The sequence below is a fragment of the Vigna umbellata genome, chromosome 8 (genome assembly GCF_029865625.1).
Source record: "Vigna umbellata cultivar VRB3 chromosome 8, Vumbellata_1.0, whole genome shotgun sequence".
In the NCBI taxonomy this organism is placed as follows: Eukaryota; Viridiplantae; Streptophyta; class Magnoliopsida; order Fabales; family Fabaceae; genus Vigna; species Vigna umbellata.
Genome location: NC_142172.1, coordinates 16,968,110 through 16,987,522, shown reverse-complemented (window position 1 = coordinate 16,987,522; position 19,413 = coordinate 16,968,110). Strand labels below are relative to the sequence as shown.

The 19,413-nt window shown below is 35.0% G+C and overlaps 2 protein-coding genes and 5 non-coding genes across 7 annotated transcripts; all 7 read right to left on the bottom strand.

Moving 5' to 3' along the window:
- Positions 1–5,129: 5,129 nt before the first annotated feature.
- LOC124839472 (small ribosomal subunit protein uS7) lies at positions 5,130–7,953 on the bottom strand. Its single transcript, XM_047315327.2, has 5 exons — positions 7,794–7,953; positions 7,617–7,711; positions 7,140–7,411; positions 5,497–5,700; positions 5,130–5,421 (listed from the first exon to the last, which is right to left on the bottom strand). Exons 2-5 carry the CDS (start codon positions 7,707–7,709, stop codon positions 5,367–5,369), a joined length of 624 nt encoding a protein of 207 aa, XP_047171283.1. The 5' UTR covers positions 7,710–7,711; positions 7,794–7,953; the 3' UTR covers positions 5,130–5,366.
- Positions 5,958–6,040, bottom strand: LOC124839925 (small nucleolar RNA Z102/R77). Its single transcript, XR_007028974.1, has one exon. It is a non-coding gene; the product is annotated as a small nucleolar RNA Z102/R77 (small nucleolar RNA).
- LOC124840033 (small nucleolar RNA Z102/R77) lies at positions 6,174–6,254 on the bottom strand. The gene has a single exon (XR_007028990.1). It is a non-coding gene; the product is annotated as a small nucleolar RNA Z102/R77 (small nucleolar RNA).
- LOC124839863 (small nucleolar RNA Z102/R77) lies at positions 6,494–6,576 on the bottom strand. The gene has a single exon (XR_007028969.1). It is a non-coding gene; the product is annotated as a small nucleolar RNA Z102/R77 (small nucleolar RNA).
- LOC124840094 (small nucleolar RNA Z102/R77) lies at positions 6,787–6,867 on the bottom strand. Its single transcript, XR_007029001.1, has one exon. It is a non-coding gene; the product is annotated as a small nucleolar RNA Z102/R77 (small nucleolar RNA).
- A 1,357-nt stretch (positions 7,954–9,310) lies between the features above and the next one.
- LOC124839384 (small ribosomal subunit protein eS28) lies at positions 9,311–10,584 on the bottom strand. The gene is made up of 2 exons (XM_047315221.2): positions 10,448–10,584; positions 9,311–9,686 (listed from the first exon to the last, which is right to left on the bottom strand). Exon 2 carries the CDS (start codon positions 9,683–9,685, stop codon positions 9,488–9,490), a length of 198 nt encoding a protein of 65 aa, XP_047171177.1. The 5' UTR covers position 9,686; positions 10,448–10,584; the 3' UTR covers positions 9,311–9,487.
- Positions 9,978–10,060, bottom strand: LOC124839982 (small nucleolar RNA Z102/R77). The gene has a single exon (XR_007028989.1). It is a non-coding gene; the product is annotated as a small nucleolar RNA Z102/R77 (small nucleolar RNA).
- Positions 10,585–19,413: the final 8,829 nt, after the last annotated feature.

Below are 19,413 nucleotides of genomic sequence, written 5' to 3'. Positions count from 1 at the left end.
TCCTCCATCACGCACCTCCACCATCAACACCCAGATGCAAGCAACCTCATTGTGCCACCACCCAACGCGAGTAGTGCCATTACGAGTTCAATCTCTCTGCCACCACTCTTCCTTTGTCATCCTCTACAAGCTGCATCGGACCATCACCATGAGCAACCATTCACCATTGTCGCGAGCCTCCACAACATAACCATTAGAATAGCAAAACACCCAAACCTCTAGGAAACCTACACCGTGAGACTTTTCCCTACGCCCCAAGCAACACCGTCGAACATCCAAACGGCGAAGCTCCTCCTGACCTGCAAGACAAAACCCAGAAAACGCAACAGCCCAAAAAACCCTAAATCAAACCCAGAAACTCAGAAAATTTCTTCTTAATTACGTTTTGGATTAACAAAATCATGACCCAAATCAACAAAATCTGAAATTGGGGGTCATCAGTGGAAATGGAGATCGAAGCCTCGAGATTTGAGGGAGTTGAAGAAGAGAGAGTGTGAGGATTTGACAACGAAGTCATCGAGCAAAACGAGAACGCGCCGATCTGAGGGTCCTCTGGGGTGAAGGAAGTGCAGAGAAGATCGTGAGGGCCGAAGCGGAGGGAGAGGAAGGGGGAGAAAAGTGAAGTGAGGGTTGGCGTGGGAGGTGATCAGGAATTAGATATCGGAGGCATCGCGAAGTTCCTGGAAGAACTGCCGGCAGTGGCCGCAGGGGGCGGCGAAGATCGCGAAGGAGTCCAGACGGGTCTTGCCGTGGAGGGCCAGGTTGGAGAGGAGGAACTGCTTGGAGACAGAGTCGAGACGGCACCAGTGAGGGAGGGAGATTGACTCAGAAAAAAAAAAGTAACGTGGCATTCCACCGTTAGCCAGCTCAGCTTTTTTTTAACGCCGTTGAATTTGGAGGACGAAAAATTATGGTTTCTTAAAGGATGAGGACTAAAATGTACCTCACTTTGAAAGAGGGACTAAAAGCAAATTCGCTTGATAGATCAAGGACTAAAAGCAAATTCGCTTGATAGATTAAGGACTAAAAACATATTTAACCCTTATTATAATTATAAAATTAAATATAAATAATTTTCAGCATATGATTGGATTAAATTAGATAAACGGTTGGATAAATAAAAGTGAGGAAAATGGATAACTACGGTTGAGTTTGGACAATGAATTAGAACTTTATATATATCCGACTCGACTCCAATTTATATTTTAATATTTATAAATTTGTATATTTTTTTAAAGATTTAACACCTATTTTATTTTCTAATTTTGTCTGTTTTGTTTAAGGTGGTTTTCGACTTTTTCCGATGTTTAAATTTATCCCAATTTTTGTATTTTTTTGGTTTAATTTGGTTATTTTCAATGCATCTAAATGGTTAACGACATAGTGTTCACATAAACTATCAGCAAATGATGCATTCCCTTTTTTTTCTCATGTGGCTACCCATGGTGGTGATGTGATTAGAGTTTACTGGTTCGCGATTTGGCTTCCCAAAACAGCGCAAAGGTGGAGTTCTCGTTGTTGTGATTTGATTCGAAGTCTCTGGTTCCATTTGAGGCTTGTGTTTGCGGGGGGTTGATGTGAGGGTGGTTCCATATGAGGCTTGTGTTTGCGAGTGGTTGATGTGATGGTTTTTTATTCTTGATGCTTCCATAGTTGATCGTGATGATGATTCACGAGTTGGGCTTCATGGCTGTGCAAATCTATAGTGGTTGAACAAACATAGAGTCTTGTCGTGGTTGATTCGATTTGTAGTGGTGGAGATTTTGGGTTTCATTTGCAATTGATGGTCTCTGGCTTTCTGATTTGTAGGTTCTAACTCGTAATGAGACTTTGTGTGCAAGAGGCATGAAATGGATTGTTAAGGTTTCGTTGTGGCTTTTGTTGGTGGTGTGAGGATGTAGTGGCTCAAAGAGGTTTTGGCGGTGGTTCGTGGTTGCCCTATTGGTGGCTTCGCGTTTGGTTTGGATGGTTGGCCATGGAGGTTTTTGCGGTTTGGTACACGATTAAGGGTTTTTTCCCAGGTTGCTCATGAGGTTGTAGATCTGCAATTGCAGCTTGCTCAATAAATATGTTGGTTGTCTCGCGATAATGGTACGAGAAAGGAGATGGCAGTGCATTGCGGCGGTGTAGTGGCGGGAAGGGAGTATTTAGTGATGTGTGATGTGGCAATGATGGAGTCGAGGATTTTAGGAAAAACATGAGATGATGTAGTAGTCACGGCATTCACTAATAACTCACGTGGACACTTTGTCATTAACATTTTAGACGCCGTGAGTCAAAATGACCAAATTAAACAAAAATTATGACCAATTTGAGCGTCGGAAAAAGTTAAGAACTACTTTGAACAAAACTTACAAAAATAAAGACCAAAATAAGTATTAAGTCATTTTTTTAATTTTAAATTTTACTTTTAATATAATATTACTTTATTAGAATTTAGTAGTAATTATATAAAATCATATATGGTTATAATAATCATTATTAAAATTATACAAGTAATCTTGATAAAAATAATATTTTTTATTAAAAAATTTAGTTTAGTATAAATTTAATCTAAAAAATTTAATAGAATTAACCCGCAACTCAAACCATCTGAATCTAAGCTGATAAATTAAATGGTTAAATATAATTTTTAAAATATTAAAATTAAATTATATTAAGCCTAAATTTGATCCTGACCAATGTTCACCCTGAGTATGCCATCTTAAAACTACAGAAGAATAGTATGTAGGTATATTTATTTCCTTGCCAAGTTTGTGTTGTTGTTTGGAAGTATGTAGTTGTTCAAGATATTCAATTTCTGAATTTATTCCCTACACCACCCAATATATTGCTTCCTGTATTACTACATTTCTTTTTAAATTCCAAAATTATTCTTTATATTTTAAAATATCTTACACTCTCACCTCTTTATTAAAACGGATGTGCCACATATGACGACATCCGTGAAGTTTTTTTTTTAAGTTTTTATTTTTTAATTTATTATATTTTAAATTAATATATAAATATTATTTAATTTTTTAAAATTATTACTTAATTATTTATAAATTAATTTTATTTAATAAAATAATTATTATTAATTTAGTTTATGTATTATTATTTAAATAATAATTAAAAAAATTTGAAAAATCTATTAAACAGATGTGCCACACCCGTTATCACATCCGTTGAAGATTTTTTTTTATATATAAATAATAAATTAAAATATAAAATATGTGAGTAGATGTCAACATCCGTTGAAGGTGAAACGAATGTTGACGTCCGTTTTATAACAAGGGCAAAATAGGTATGGGGTGGTGCACGGAGCATGCGGTGGTGGTGATGGAGAGAGAAACACTCTAATCACATTTAGCCATTGTTTTTGTACAACAAGAAATTCTTGAATAAACACAGCATCCACTTAGAAAAAAAACATGTGGGTGGCTATGTTGACTTAGTAGTGTTATGAAATTCAAATACAATAAATTTCATCTTATCTCATTTCAAATTATTTTATTTTTCAAGTGATTTATTTGAATAAGGTAATTTAAAATTAGTTAATTTTAATTGTCTTTTTTAAATAAAATATTTTAACTATTCCTAAAATAAAAATAAATAAATATTCAATAATTGTTAAAAATTAAAAATATTAATAATATTTTGTAATTTATCTTGATTGGTGTTATTTTTTTTGTCTAAGTTATTCAAAAAGTTTATATTTAATATTTTTGTAAAACTTTTAATAAATTTCTATTAAGTGTTATATTATTTTCAAGTTATGAAATACTAAAATAAATCATGCTCAATGCCTAAGAAAGATAATACTAAGTTAAATTCATATAATGTTAAAACGAGTTAACATAGGTCAATGTGAAGTCAACTTACCTTGAGTCCAAGTTGAATTGAGTTGGTTTGGATCCAAGTTGCACCAAGTAGGTCCTAACTTCAATTAAGTCGAGTTGTCGTGAACCCAATCAAGCTGAGTTTGTTTAATTCCAACTTGAGACAAATCAACTTGGGTTCAAGTCAAGCCATGTTGACAATGGCTTAGGTTCAACCAAGTTTACTCATGTCAAATCGAGTTAGCTCTTGAATAAGCTAACTCAACACCAACCAAAATTGAGTATTATTGGAAAAAACCCATAACATTGAATTAAGTCAAGACAAATCTACGATTATTTGTGTCGCACTTCATGTCAAGACTAGTTTTGACTTATAATCAAGACAATGTCAAGTCAGGTTAATCTAATTCAACCACAACATGAAAGTTGAGTCAAATCACTCCAAAACTAAGTTTACTTGAATTAGAATGAGGTACATTTTATCTAAGCTGAGTCTTTCCACTTTTAGTAAAATTAGATTAGAATTATGTGAGTTTTAATTCGAACCAAAAATAATTCGATCAAGACTCTCTAAAGACAAGTTTAAATCAAGCTGAATCAACTTTATTTCAAATCAAACTAAGTCAGTACAGATTCAAATTAAGGTAATCTTTATAATTCAAGTCTAAGTCAATATAATGATATTAAGGCAAGTTAGGTTAAAATTATGTTGTCCAATTTAATAAAATCCAAATGAAACTAAGACAGATTGCAAAAGAAATTAGAACAAATAGGTCAAATTCAAATTAGACCCTTATTAAACTATTAGATCTATGGAACCAAATTGGATACAACCTAACACACCAAAATAATAATTAGAAAACATAAATAATTTCAAATAAAATAATAGAAATTTAATTTACTTTTAAATTCCTTATAAAACATAATTACATTATCAACTTGAAATACCTTAAATAATCACACTACTAAGTTTCTAATACATGAAAAGGACCTGAAAAAAACACCAAACAAATTATATATTAAATATTTTGTTTGTATCTATATATCAATATATAAATATAAATGACTTTTCTATTATGAAAAATCATAACCCTGTATTTCAACTTCAATTCCGGTTAATCTTACTTTCGAGTAGCTTGTTTGATATTCAGCATCATTACATTTACTCCTTGCCAAAGAGGACAGTTAAATTAACAACTGCATTTCTTTAAACTACAGTTCTTAAAATTGGACGATGACTTTAGAATTATATTTTATGACGCCTTTACCGTGACTCATGTAATCAGTCTTTGATTTTAACAAAAAATAGAACACGGGAAACGGAGATCATATTCCCATTTAAATCATCACAATAATTCAAAAACCATGCTAGTACTAATATGAATTTAAGTCCAAGAATCAAAATCCTTCGTTTAAATTCTTCCTTAAAAGGAACTAAAAATAAACTAAAGCCAAAGAAAGTATTACACAATAATCGAAACTGTGATAAATGAAGTACAAAGATCGAATCAAAATCTTTCTGGTACAATACATGCTTCGAACTGCTTAACGATTAGCCTTGGCAACTCTTTCAATTTCATCTTTTTTCTTGATGGCGTAACTGAAATAAAGTAGTAACAGGGATTATAATTAAATACGATAATGCAGTCTTCACTTAATCACTGAAAATTTATACCTGTTGGATGAACCTTTTGCGGCATTAATAAGTTCATCAGCCAAACATTCAGCAATTGTCTTGATGTTTCTAAAAGCAGCTTCCCGTGCACCTGTTGTTAGAAGATAGATGGCCTGATTAACACGTCGAAGGGGTGAGATATCAACGGCTTGTCTCCTCACCACTCCAGCAGATCCAATTCTAGTAGCATCTTCACGGGGACCACTGGTAAAACAAAAGCAAATAAATAACTACAATACAATCAACATAATATTTAATCCTTTACAATACCAAGAACAGAAGATTATTCCATTAAACAAAATATCGCACATTAAGAGGCTACTTAAAATGCAATTTAAAAAATAATGTCGCAAGAGAACATAAATATCTAAGCACAACAAATTAAATAACAAGTCAGTTCCCTGAGGTAATGACGCACACTTCTTTATAAAGTGAAATCAACCATAAATATCAACATAGGAGAATGATCAGATAGAGCTAATACAATAGCGCCATCATCCTGGCAATCAAACCAATAGGGAAATAAATAATCGTCATGTCATTCTCCATATGTTCCATCATTGACCTCTCACCCCGAAAAATATAAGTCAACCAAAAACCGACAATTAACTTTTTCCTGTGTTGGTAAATAACTAAAGCATCCTCGTATAGATTAAATGCCCTAAACCAATATAGGAGAATGATCAGATAGAGCTAATACTTTTGCCATCATACTGGCAATCAAGCCAATAGGGAAACAATTAATCGTCATGTCATTCTCCATGTGCTACAACATTGATCTATCATCCCTAAAAATGTAACTAAACAACGAAAATTGAATTTCCTAACTCCATAAGATGTAAAAGCTCCATGAAAAACAAGTAAAATAATTAAATCACCCATGAAGTCACTATGAGAAGGGACTATCTCACTTTCAAATACTATATAAATATAAAAAATAGTTTTAGGACAACCCAAATGCACACAATTCATAAGTCTATTCTAATTTATTTAAGGAGAATGATCAGATAGAGCTAATACAAAAGTGCCATCATACAGGCAATCAAACCAATAGGGAAATAAATGATCATCATGTCATTCTCCAACTCTCAACAATGATCCCTAAAATTAGGTAGCCCTACTAATCAATTTTGGATGTCCTTTACTCGTAGTATAACTGGCCATTGTACCACTTCAAGGGGAAAAAACAATGTTTACATGTTCTGACATTAACACATACTTAATATCTCTTTTCCCAGCCAAAATATTTTATCACTCACAGATAGTAATAAGTAAAAAACATATTGACGAGAATGGTCAGATAGAGCTAATACAAAACGCCATCATTGAGGCAATCAAACCAATAGGGAATTCATAATCATCATTCCATTCTCCAAATCCATATACTGGAGCCAAAACACATTAAAAATATTTAAAAGACACTAACTTACCCCAATATATCAAACTTACAATTTTATGATCACAAACTTTTTCTTAAATTCCTACAAACAAATTTACAATAGGCGAATATATATGTTAACGTGTTTCCAGTTTCATCGAATACTTTAAATACAACAAGTGGTCAGTATCACAGCGACATATACACATTAAAACTCAATAGAACATAAAAACATCACAAAATCGTTTTCAATACTAGAACATACCTATTGATGACGGCATCAACAATGACTTGAATTGGATTCTGGTCAGTGAGCAAGTGAATGATTTCCATGGCATGCTTGATAATCCTAACAGCCAAGAGCTTCTTTCCGTTGTTTCTTCCGTGCATCATAAGAGAGTTAGTAAGCCTCTCCACAATGGGGCACTGCGCTTTCCTGAAACGCTTCACCGAGTACCTACCGGATGTGTGAGGAACATAAGTGGCATGCTTGGACGACACCACTCCGATATAATCAGCCAGCGAAATATCGTTAACCTAATAACATAAAATTCCCAAGATAAATTAAAAAAAAAACTTTTAATAAGTTTAATATCAGAGTAATACCACCAACCTGATTAGAAAAAAAAAATCTCAAAATAAATAAACCACATTGATACACATTTCAATAAATTTCATGAAAAATCGTGTAATTTTAGAATATAACAAGATTAATAGGTAGGTCATAGCAAGAGATAAGTACCTGAATGTCTTCGAAGCTCCAGCGGTTGAACAGTTTGACATCTAGTTGGGTGGGATCCGCAACGACGCCAGCTTCGGTGACGACGTCCGCCATGGCTGCAGAAGAAAATGAAAAGAGGAAGTTAGCGAAGAGAAGAATGAGAGGAAGAGAAGCAGAAAGAAATGTGAGAGAACAAACTCGTTTGTATTGGCGAGGCACAGAGGGTGCAGAGAGTGGAGTGGCGGAAGAAGCTGCAAGTCCAATTGCACGACACAAACCCTAGGTTTATCGAATTGACATTTGGGTATTTATAGTGATCGAAAACCCTAAGTTGAACGGTTAGGCCCGGCCCATTGAAGTTTGGGTATTTCTATTCGACTGTGGATTTGAGCCTTGGTGGTTTGCATAGGGGCAGCTTCTTCCTGCACCCTATCATTTTCTTCCTCCAACCTATTACTTCCGAAATATTTTCTGGAATACAATAAATAATTCCGAATTTTTTTCTCCGGAAGCTAATCAACCCCTCTTTTTATAGAAAGCATTTTGATGGGGTGGGAGTGGAAATTTGATCAGCTGCAGAAAGTAATGGCCTTGTGTAGGATGTGTTTGTTTTTGTTTTCATAATATGGAGAGATGAGGTGAAAACACTGTATAATACGAAAAAGTGTACTTATATTCTGTATCAACTTCAGAAAATTGATTTTTTTTTTCTTTTCTCCCTGGCCATACAACAGAATCAGCTTATTAGAGTAGATAGGTTCATTGTTGTTTTGATAAGATTGTATAAAACAAAAATTTGGTTCCTAAGTTAATCAACACATTTACTTTTTTATTTGAGAACAAATTCTTTTTGGTGAGACTAAAGGGTTCATCAATCTTGGGAAAGATAAATAGTCTTGTTAAGGTAGTTTTGAGAAGTTTGATTTGTACAGAGAACTTGTCTTTTAAAAACATGCAATCCAAAGGAAAGAAAAAACGTTTTTGCTTAGTGCATGTGCGTGTCTTAGACACTTATATTTTAGAACTTGGTATACCTACCTTCTCTGTTATTTACAATCCATCAATTCATTAAATCTGCACATTGAAAGATATTATAACACAAACCATCTTTGTTATCATACAAATTTTATAGCATTAAACTTGTCATATCATATTGTTTTAGTTCCAACACCTATTCACATCTAGAGAACTTTTGGTAAAGAACAAATTGGAACAGCCCTTGGTGTGAAAACAAAAGAAAACTTGAAAAGTAGCATCTAAGATTGTCACTTTTTTTATTACATTTAACATGACCATTATTCACCATGCCAAAAGCTTTAATCCTTAGGAGATAAATAACATCCTAACTCAGACACTGAACTTCTCCCATATGTCATTGGCCTTTGATCATTTCCTTTCACAGTCGTTGCTGCTTCCGGATTTTTTCATTTCTTAATTTTAATTTATTCCCTCACTAATTGGTGATTCCGAATTTCAATGTTACCTTTTAAGTATCCATTGCAAGTTTGAATGATAATTGTTGGGCAGAAGAGGTTGCCTCAAAATTAAAAGTGCAAATCTAACTAGAAACAAATTCGGGGGACAATCTAATCTCAAAGCATGATGCTTCTTTGAAATAGGAAACCAAGAATATTTTAGACACCAAGAATGCCCAAAAATTATATTGGATTGATCACATCCATTGTAAAAGGGAACATAAAAGGAGAAGCAGTACATAAAACCAAAATCACAATTTTACTCAAAACTCTGCCAGCTCAATAACGTAAGAAATAGAGTCACGGTGCAAGTATAATAATAACAGATCCAGGATAATAAAATATGGCATTGTTAACAACCACCAAAAAAACAGCATTGTTTCTCTTGAACACTGAATCAAACAATCAAAAGACTCTCTAACGCAATCTCCTTGCTTCTCTCTCAGACTCGAGAAGGGTGAGAATGTCTCCTTCTCTCACTGGTCCCTTCACATTCCTCATGATGTGACGGTTCTGATCATCCAAAAACTTCACTCTAACCTGAGTCACCTGCCCTCTGGACCCAGTTCGGCCCATAACCTTGACAACAATCGCATGCTTCACCTGGGATTCCATTCTGCTTAAATATAAGCAATGTTTACAAGGATGTAGTTAGTAAGGACTGCATACCAAACAACTGATAGTACATTTGTAGGGAAAAGAGGGAAACACAAAGCAACACAGTCATTATATAGAATCATGAATTAAACATCAAATTTTAACAAATGCAGCGAAAACCAAAAGTGAAATACTAACAGGACATAATTCAGTAACTACTACTCAATGGTTTGTCAGATAAACCGTTTGTTCAAAATGACGTCGTACACTTATATAAACCAACCATGAACGTATTTCATCTTGTTATGGAGAATGATCAGATAGAGCTAATACATGAGTGCCATCATCCAGGCAATCAAACCAATAGGAAAATAATTAATCATCATATCGTTCTCCAACTTAACATCGTTCTATCTCCTAAACCCTAATCCACTGAAAACATATAAATTCCATAGCATTACATGAAAAACATGTGCATTATCATTAACAGAGCAAACAGTTTGATTTTATTTCCAAGTCTAACACCGTGAATCGAACATAAATATATATACATATATATAAAGCAAACCATAAGCGGGATCAACACAATCACCAGAAGTACAATCACAGTCATAAAATGTAGAGGAACAAACATATAATTCAAAGAAAACCCAGAAGAAAAGAGCATAAAAATTTGGGCATATAGAACCAGAAAATCATTAACCTTCAACAAATCAAAATTTATAATGAACAAAAGCAACGTTGAAATTCAGTGCAGAATTCAGAAACACCAATGGGTACCTGATATTAAGAAAGAAAGGGGAAGAGGCTAGGGTAGCAGCCGCAGCTTTCACTTCAATCTCGCACAGAAGAACAGAAGAAACAAACCCTAGGTATTGAAATTTATAGGAACACCAAATTAGTTGTTAATGACAATTTTATCCATGGAATATCATGTAGGTACATAAAATGAGTGGACCTTATTGGAAATTGCTATGTTCAATTTTAAACATTGTATCAATTTGTTGTTATGTTATTTAAAAATTACCAATACATAATATATAATACAGTAAATAATAAATATTTGTAAATTAGATTCTAACTATTGATTGTATTCTTGTACATGTAAAAATCATAATCTTCAACTAAATTATAGACATATATTATTTAGTTAAATATTTCTATAATTAAGTATGTGTTTATATATATATATATATATATATATATATATATATATATATATATATATATATAATAAGAAAATTAAAAAGTCAACTTGCTCTCTGATGAGGTATCTAACTATGAGGATCATTTTGTTAAAGAAACTTATTTTTGTACTTTTACTGTTTAAATTCTCTATGTTCATATTTGTAATTATTGTTTACATTTTTCTTGTGTATAAAATTAATTAATAAACAAATAAAAGAATTAAAAATTCTTATTTATTTATTTATGTATATATAATATTCATTAATAAATTCAGACTACGAAAGTAATTAAAATGAAGAAAATTCTTATTATTATTATTAATTATTTGAATCATAATTTTTAAACATCTTAAAAAAAATTCTCCAATATATTTATAATAAATTTTAGGTTTAAACTCTTTAGTTGGGTTTTTTTTCAGTTTGATATCCTTCTTATTAGAATCTCCAATTGAGTCCTTATAAGTACTAATTTGAATCAGTTGAGCCTCTGCCGTTAAATTTAGTTAATGGGGTTAAGTTTATGCATAGATGGGAGGTTGATGTGTCAAATTTTTTAAGACGTGGCATGGTGAGAGTTGAAACGGTGGCACGATTCATGAGAAGTGGTTTCTTGCAGGGTTTGCGTCACGATCTATGGAGAAGAAGTTCTTGGTGGTTACGCGCTTCTGGCTTTTCTGGATCTGCAAGTGAAGGTAGCGCGATGTAGGCTGATGCGATTCTGGGTTGTGCGGCAGTGATGGAGGAGAAGACTCACGATTTCAGGGAGAGTGGCGGTTTGGTTTCTTTTTTCGTTTTCTGGATTTTGGGAATTACAGGTGAAAGAAGGAGATCGCGCGAGGAGATTCACGGTGGTGCTCTGGATGCTGTTTGGGTTTTTCTGGGTTGGGTTTTTACTGGGAATATCAGCAAAGTCTAACCTCAGATATCAATCTCCTTTCTTCTTCTGGCAATAAGATTGTCCAACCGTGTGTTCCTTTCCAGCTCTAAATTTCTCAAATCCATGAGGTTCTTTTGGTCATCCTCTGTCCATTTAATGACAGATTTACTTTCATCTTCTTTGCCACCTGTAGCTTCTTCTTCCTTTTCTATGAACCCTAAATCCCATTTCAGAAATTCATATTTTTAAAATTTAAAAAGTTGCTAAATTCCACGTATTCAACTCTCAATATGTCACGTTTTAAAAATTTGTCACATACCTGTGCAAAAACAACTTAACCCTATTAACTAAATTTAACGGCAGGGGCTCAATTGATTCAAATTAGCAGTTATAAGGACTCAATTGAGGATTCTAATAACAAGGGGATCAAACTTGGGAAAAACCCACATAAATAGGACAACTAAAGAGTTTAAACCTAAAATTTATATTATAAAAACATTCATTTAGTAACTACAGAAGTATATCATATTATATAACATCTACTCCTATAATAACTACAATATGTATATGTGTATCAAAACATTGAGTTACTCTACCAGTTTTCATTTTCATTGAATTTTGCAGAAAAAAAAAATACTATTTTCTAGATAAAAATATATTTATTATTTCGAGTATGGGTTCAATAACTCCACAAAATGCGTTTCCAGGAGCTGAAGGAAAAACTGACGAGCGCTCCAGTTTTGATAATTCCAGACACGACCAAACCTTTTGAAGTGTACTGTGACGCGTCCCATCAAGGGTTGGGCTGTGTGCTTATGCAAGAGAGACGAGCGGTAGCATACGCGTCTCGTCAGTTGAAGATTCATGAACGCAATTATCCAACGCACGACCTGGAATTGGCAGCGGTCGTTTTTGCACTGAAGATTTGGAGGCATTATCTTTACGGATCAACGTTCCAAGTCTTCAGTGATCACAAGAGTCTCAAATATTTATTTGATCAAAAGGAGTTGAATATGAGGCAAAGACGTTGGTTGGAGTTCTTAAAAGACTATGAATTTGAGTTGCTTTATCACCTTGGGAAGGCCAATGTAGTGGCGGACGCTCTAAGCAGGAAGGCAGTACATGTATCGGTGATGATGGTGAAAGAGCTCGGTTTGGTTGAGAGTTTTAGAGATCTAAGGTTGCAGTTTGAGTTGGAGCCGAACAGCATTAAGTGCTGTAACCTTAGGATATATAGCAACATATTTGACCGGATTAGAATGAAGCAACGAGAGGATGAAGAACTGGTGAAGATTTTTAGTGCGCTCGGTTCAGAACGAGCCAAAGAGTTCAATGCTGGGACGGACGGCCTACTGCGTTACATGGGTAGGACGTGCGTTCCCAATGATGGCGAACTGAAGCGGATCATATTGGAGGAAGCACATCACAGTCGTCTTAGCATACACCCCGGTATGACTAAGATGTACCAAGATCTTAGACGCTCGTTCTGGTGGCCTGGAATGAAGAGTGATGTCGCTCGTTTTGTGGCATCTTGCTTGACCTGTCAACGTGCAAAGGCTGAACACCAACGACCAGGCGGCTTGCTTCAACCATTGGAAATTCCAGAATGGAAGTGGGACAGCATTTCTATGGATTTCGTGACCCATCTACCACGTACGGTTCGAAATCATGATTCAATCTGGGTAATCGTGGACAGATTAACAAAGAGCGCCCACTTCCTAGCAGTAAATTTGAAGATGTCAATGACTAATTTGGCTAAATTGTACATCAAGGAGATCGTTCATCTTCATGGAGTGCCTTCAAGCATAATTTCTGACCGAGACCCAAGATTCACATCTCGGTTTTGGCGATCGTTACAAGGCGAGTTGGGAAGCAAACTGCAGATGAGTTCAGCGTATCATCCTCAAACGGACGGTCAGTCCGAGCGTACCATCCAGACGCTGGAAGATTTACTGAGGACGTGCGTCCTAGATCACTTGGGCGCCTGGGATGAAATACTGCCGCTAGTGGAGTTCACGTACAACAATAGTTTTCAAGCTAGCATTGGTATGGCGCCGTTTGAAGCTCTCTATGGAAGGAAATGCCGAACGCCACTTTGCTGGTTCCAGGAAGGAGAGAACGTGCTGACTGGACCTGAACTCATCCAACAAACGACTGACAAAGTGAAGTTGATCCAGGAGAGATTGAAGACGTCCCTGAGTAGGCAAAAATCTTATGCGGATAGAAGAAGGAGGCCATTGGAGTTTGCTGCAGGGGATCACGTATTCTTGAGACTCAACCCAATTACTGGAGTAGGCAGATTCGTTCGTCCAAAGAAGCTGTCGCCAAAGTTCATAGGACCGTACCAGATTTTGAGGAAAATTGGACCAGTAGCTTATGAATTAGCATTGCCACCTCAACTATCAAATCTACATCCGGTCTTCCATGTGTCTCAACTCAGAAAGTATATAGCCAACCCCTCTCATGTATTAGAACTGGAAGACATTCACCTACAACCGGATCGAACGCTGGAGTTGCAACCAGTTCGTGTTGAGAACGTTCGCACAAAGTTACACAAAGGGAAGGACGTTCGTTTAGTAAAGATAGTGTGGGACGCTAAGACTGGTGACTCAACTTGGGAAGTAGAGAGTGCGATGAGAGACTTGTATCCACACCTATTCACGGGTAAGTTATAAATTTTCGAGGACGAAAATTTTTGTAGTTAGGGAGAATGTGAGACCCTGAAAATTTCTCTGTAAATTACCTGTCACATCACCATTAATGCACCCCTCAATCCATGCTTATCTCATTTTAAAACCCATTTCCAAATCTGATAAACTCTCTGACATACACTGAAACCGCACCCATCATTCTCTGAAAACGCACATGGCTTCACATGCACACACGCCACGTGTTGCAGAAGAAGCTTCCAGTTCAGAATTTAGTGGGCACGTGTCAGCTTGGGGTACGTTCGCTCAAACGAACGTGAATTTCACAAAACTGGATTTCCTAGAATTCTCTCTCTTACCTGCACCACTCATCCTCTTCCTCAGAACCTAAACCCTTCATCTTCTCCAACCTCTCTCTAGAAACCTTAAAACTTCTCTCTACTGTTACTCATTCATCTCTTCTCCGTTTAACATTCAGAACCGTAGGAACGTCCCTTACGCCGTGAACTTCATTTTGGTCCGAACAACTTCAGATTCTGTTGACGGTAAGATTTCCAACTCATAAGCTCGTTTCTGGAATTCCTTCGAACCCAGATTCAGTTACATGCAAGGGCTTAAGTTGATATCGTTTACGTTTCTTTGGTTAGGCTTAGTTGAAGAGAATAAGAAAGATCTTGGAGGGTAGAAAACCATAAGTTGGGCAAGTCCAAGTGATACTTTTAGAACGAACACTGCTATCCAGGTAAGGGAAGCTTATATGTTTAATTTATACTGCATGTTGTATGATCTGAGTTGTATGTATGAAAACTATGAAGTTTGAGCTGTTATGAACGTTCTCTGATATCGGATATGATTTCTGGGTTGTTGAACTGTATGTTGGTTTGATACGTATGAATGATGGATGAATATTGTAATGTATGAGTTATTAATATGTTGATTGTTGAATGTGAATTAATCTGGAAGTGAAAGTTATAAAGTTCATAGACTTGAGAATCGTTTGAAGTATAAAGTATATGTTAAAATGTTGAAATCTGAAACTTAAATCATCCCCTTTGATAAATGACGCTCGTCATCGTACGGTCTTAGACCGTTCGGTTTTCCTTAAAATCACTTAGAATGGAAATCTTTCATTTGGAAAGAATTCTGCTTGAGAACGAGCGTCCCCATATGGATGTCTGAGCGTTCGTTCAGCTCAGCTGTTATAAATATTTGAAACTTTATAAATACGTAACGCTCGGTCTTTAACCGAAGCGTTCGCCCTTATAGCGTTCGGCCTTCTGTCGAACGTTCGTTCTTAATAGCGTTCGGCCTTCTGTCGAACGTTCGTTCTTAATAGCGTTCGGCCTTACGTCGAACGTTCGTTCTTGATAGCGTTCGGCCTTATGTCGAACGTTCGTCCTTAGTAACGTTCGGTCTGATACCGAACGTTCGTTTAAATGACGCAAGGTATTCTACCAAAGCGTTCGTCCTAAACAGCGCTCGGTCTTATACCGAAGCGTACGTTCAAAATAGCGTTCGTTCCAACATTTGAATATTCATCCTCTTACGTTCGTTCAAATACTGGCATCAGTTCATTTAATTGGTAAAACAGAGAGTTACGTCCGTCCATCTAGTACTGTATTTGGACGTTCGTCCTATTTTCTTCAAAGGACTGAACGTTCGTCCTTTTGTACTCTTAAAGTTAAAGATGAGATTGATTATGAATTATGATAAGTTACAGAGCGAACGTTATATTAAGTGATTTTATGATTATGGAATTTGAACGAGCGTTCCAAGGAGGAACGTCTCAGATTTGTTGAATATTGAATTGGTAAAGTATGACTGTGGTTAGCTAATGCTGGCTTGGTCCATCCTGATATTCCGTGATACTCATCTTCACGTAGAAGGGGGTAGTCATGTGTGGGAAGGGCAGGAGGTTCTATTCCTTAGGGGTACTTTGGATAGAGCTAACCTCGAGTGGCAGCTGTTGAGTGTATCCCAGTTATTACATCACTCGGGTGCAAGGACGCCTGTAGCTACACGGTTCATACAGTCCGGACGGTCGTCTAATATAGATATATATATATAAATTACTATGATGGATTATGTTAAATTGTATGTTGTGCGTGTGCATTGAAGTGTTGAATGTGTATGTTAGATGTATGAATTAAATATTATAAGCTTACCCTTTCGTTTTCCTTGTGTTGTCAATTGTCCATGAACGTTCGTCTTGTCTTGCAATGATCATCCGTTGTGGATGTGAGCAGATGGTGGTACGTCCCTTGAAGAAATACTGGAAGAAGAAAATTTGGAAGAGGCGAATCTAGTTGGAGTAGAAGTGAAGGCCGAGCCTTAGAGCGCTCGACAGATTAGAATTATGAATTGTTAGCTTAGTTGGACGTTCGGCTAAATATTTTGTAAAGCCGTTCGTCCTAATTATCCCTGAACCCTATTCTGAGCGTACGTTATTTGTATCTAAAACCGTTCGTTATTTAGCGCTCGTTGTTTTGAGTTGTATATTGAAACTCTGCAACCTTAAGCCGTTTGGCTTTTGAACTTGGTTAATTGTAAAGACTGCTTATTTACTGTTAATTGTAATTAATTCTAAATTATGGTAATTACTATATTTTGGGATGTTACATCCTGCGTGTACATACATAAGTTTGCTATGTATTTATAACAAATTAGAAGTTGTTGTTCTTTCTTCCTGTTTTTTAAAACAGTGCTTAGAATGTACAAGATAAATGTTATAAGAAATTCTAGAAAGAAGATAAAATTTGGACGCAAATAATAAAACATTATTCTTTTTTATATATTTTAAGGCTTGATTTGAGCTTCAATAATGGTTATTAGTATTTAGAGTTTCTATCCATGATGAATTTCCTTCTTGCTTATACTCCTTTTGTGTAAGACTCATGAAAAATATTTACCTTAATAGTAACAATTTTATTATTAGTAGTAATAAATTTCTTTGTGAATGGAAAATATAATTAATAAGTTTATGTAAAAATAAAATGTGGAAAGGTAAATAAGAAATTTTGGTAGCTTAAATGGTAGAAAATTGTGGTGATTTCAAGAACATGAGTTCAAACTCTTTTCTACCTTTTTGTTTAAAAAAAAATTAAAATAGTGATAGTGGATAAACACTCCACGTTTGAAGTCATTATTGAGGGATCAGATATGTCAAGTGGTGATTAAAATAATAAATAATATTAAAAAATTGTTAAATAGTAAACTTTTTGGACTATAAATAGTCATGAGAGGGGAGATTATTCTGCACAAAGAGAGGAAGAATCAAGTAAGAAATCTTGAGAAATAGAGAAGAAAGAGTTAGAAAGAAATTTTTAGTTGCAAGAAGAGTAAAGTTTCTTGAGGGTTTTCGGGGAAACAAATTCTGAGCAAGAGATTAAGTCTGGAATAGAGGTAGGGGAGCTAACCTTTCTAAGCTCTTATATTATGATTTAGTATTGTTTTATTACTATTCATGTTTTGAAATTTTGTGTGAATACTGTTAATGAAAAACATATGTGCTTGTTATATATCTATCTATATTGAATTTCTATGTTAATATTATATGTTGTTATTGTGAATATGTAAATAAGAAATTTGTTAAAACTAGTTGAGGAACACTTTAGCTAAGGAAAGACTTGGTACTTAAGTTGTCCATTGTGACGCACCTCTCTTTCCTGGAAGTCTACTCGACAAGTTTTTAACTTAAATCTTATTGAACAGATTATGTACTGTTAAATTATTGTGCAATATATCTTGTTGGAATGAAAATTTCTGATGAATTCATGTTATTGTGGTAGATATGAAATTATGAATTTGAGCATGGTATGAGTTGAACATGAGTCTCCTGGAGAGATTTTGTAATGATATGGTATTAGTGTATATGTTGATGTTGAGGGTCCTATTGTTGGAGGTTATCCTGATACTCTAATAAACATCTAGTCTCAAGTAGAGAAGGATGAATTATGTGGTGAGAGGGGTAGGAGGTCCTGATCTATGTGCCGGTTTTGGACAGTGTTGAGGACTAACCTTGTGGATGGTATGGAGTATTTTGGAAGTGTATTTGTAAGAAGAAGTAGAAGTCATCACAAGTGCATAACCTCCCGTGACCGCTCATCAACGTATCATCCGAATGAGTGTCTATTGGGTATTGTGGGATGAGTGTCTATTGGGTATTGTGGAATGAGTGTCTATTGAGTATTGTGGGATGAGTGTTTATGGGGTATTGTGGGATGAGTGTCTATTAGAAATTGTGGTATGATGGGATGAATATCTATGGTGCGATTGTTGTATGATGGTATGAGAGTGTCTGACATAATTATTATATGATGTTTGTTGAGTGTATCAAAGTAATTATGCATATTTTATAAATGATTTGGTGCATGTTAGCTCACCCTACTTGTTTGTATTTGTGTATGTGCGATGATCGTATAATTCGTTATACGAGAGCAGATGAAGGAATGTCGTCTGATTCAGTGCCAATAAAAAAAGAGATAGAATAATAAATTAGAAGAATTCGAGTTATACTTATGAGTTTGTAGTTGAAATCTGAGTTTAAATTTTATATATATATAAAGTATGAATTATCAAATATGAGATTATGAGAGGTTACAAGATGGTAAATTTTAAAAGTTTATTCCTAAAGTGAGTTTCCTGCATGATTCAGCTCCCGAATGTGGTGTTCAAGGTTTTTTTATTTTGAAGTTTTATTCTCGTGGTTTAAGCATCAACATGATTTTTCGATCCTTAGTTGTGAAATTCAAATTTGAATTCTGATATAAGTGTCTTTCACCACTCATGTACAATTCTAAAGCTGTAATTTTTCAATTCTTTCAAAAAAATGTTGCAATTCACATAAAATACATTCCACAGGGTTGATTCTCGATACTTCATTTTGTCATTTTTAAGTAAAAAATGGTTGATTTACTTAAGATTAACTCAATGTCATTCAATCTAAGTGTCAAAATCACGTATAAAATCAAGTAAAATAGATACTTGTCAATCTTCTCAACTTCCTTTGATGTAGTAGCATATACAATCTTCTCG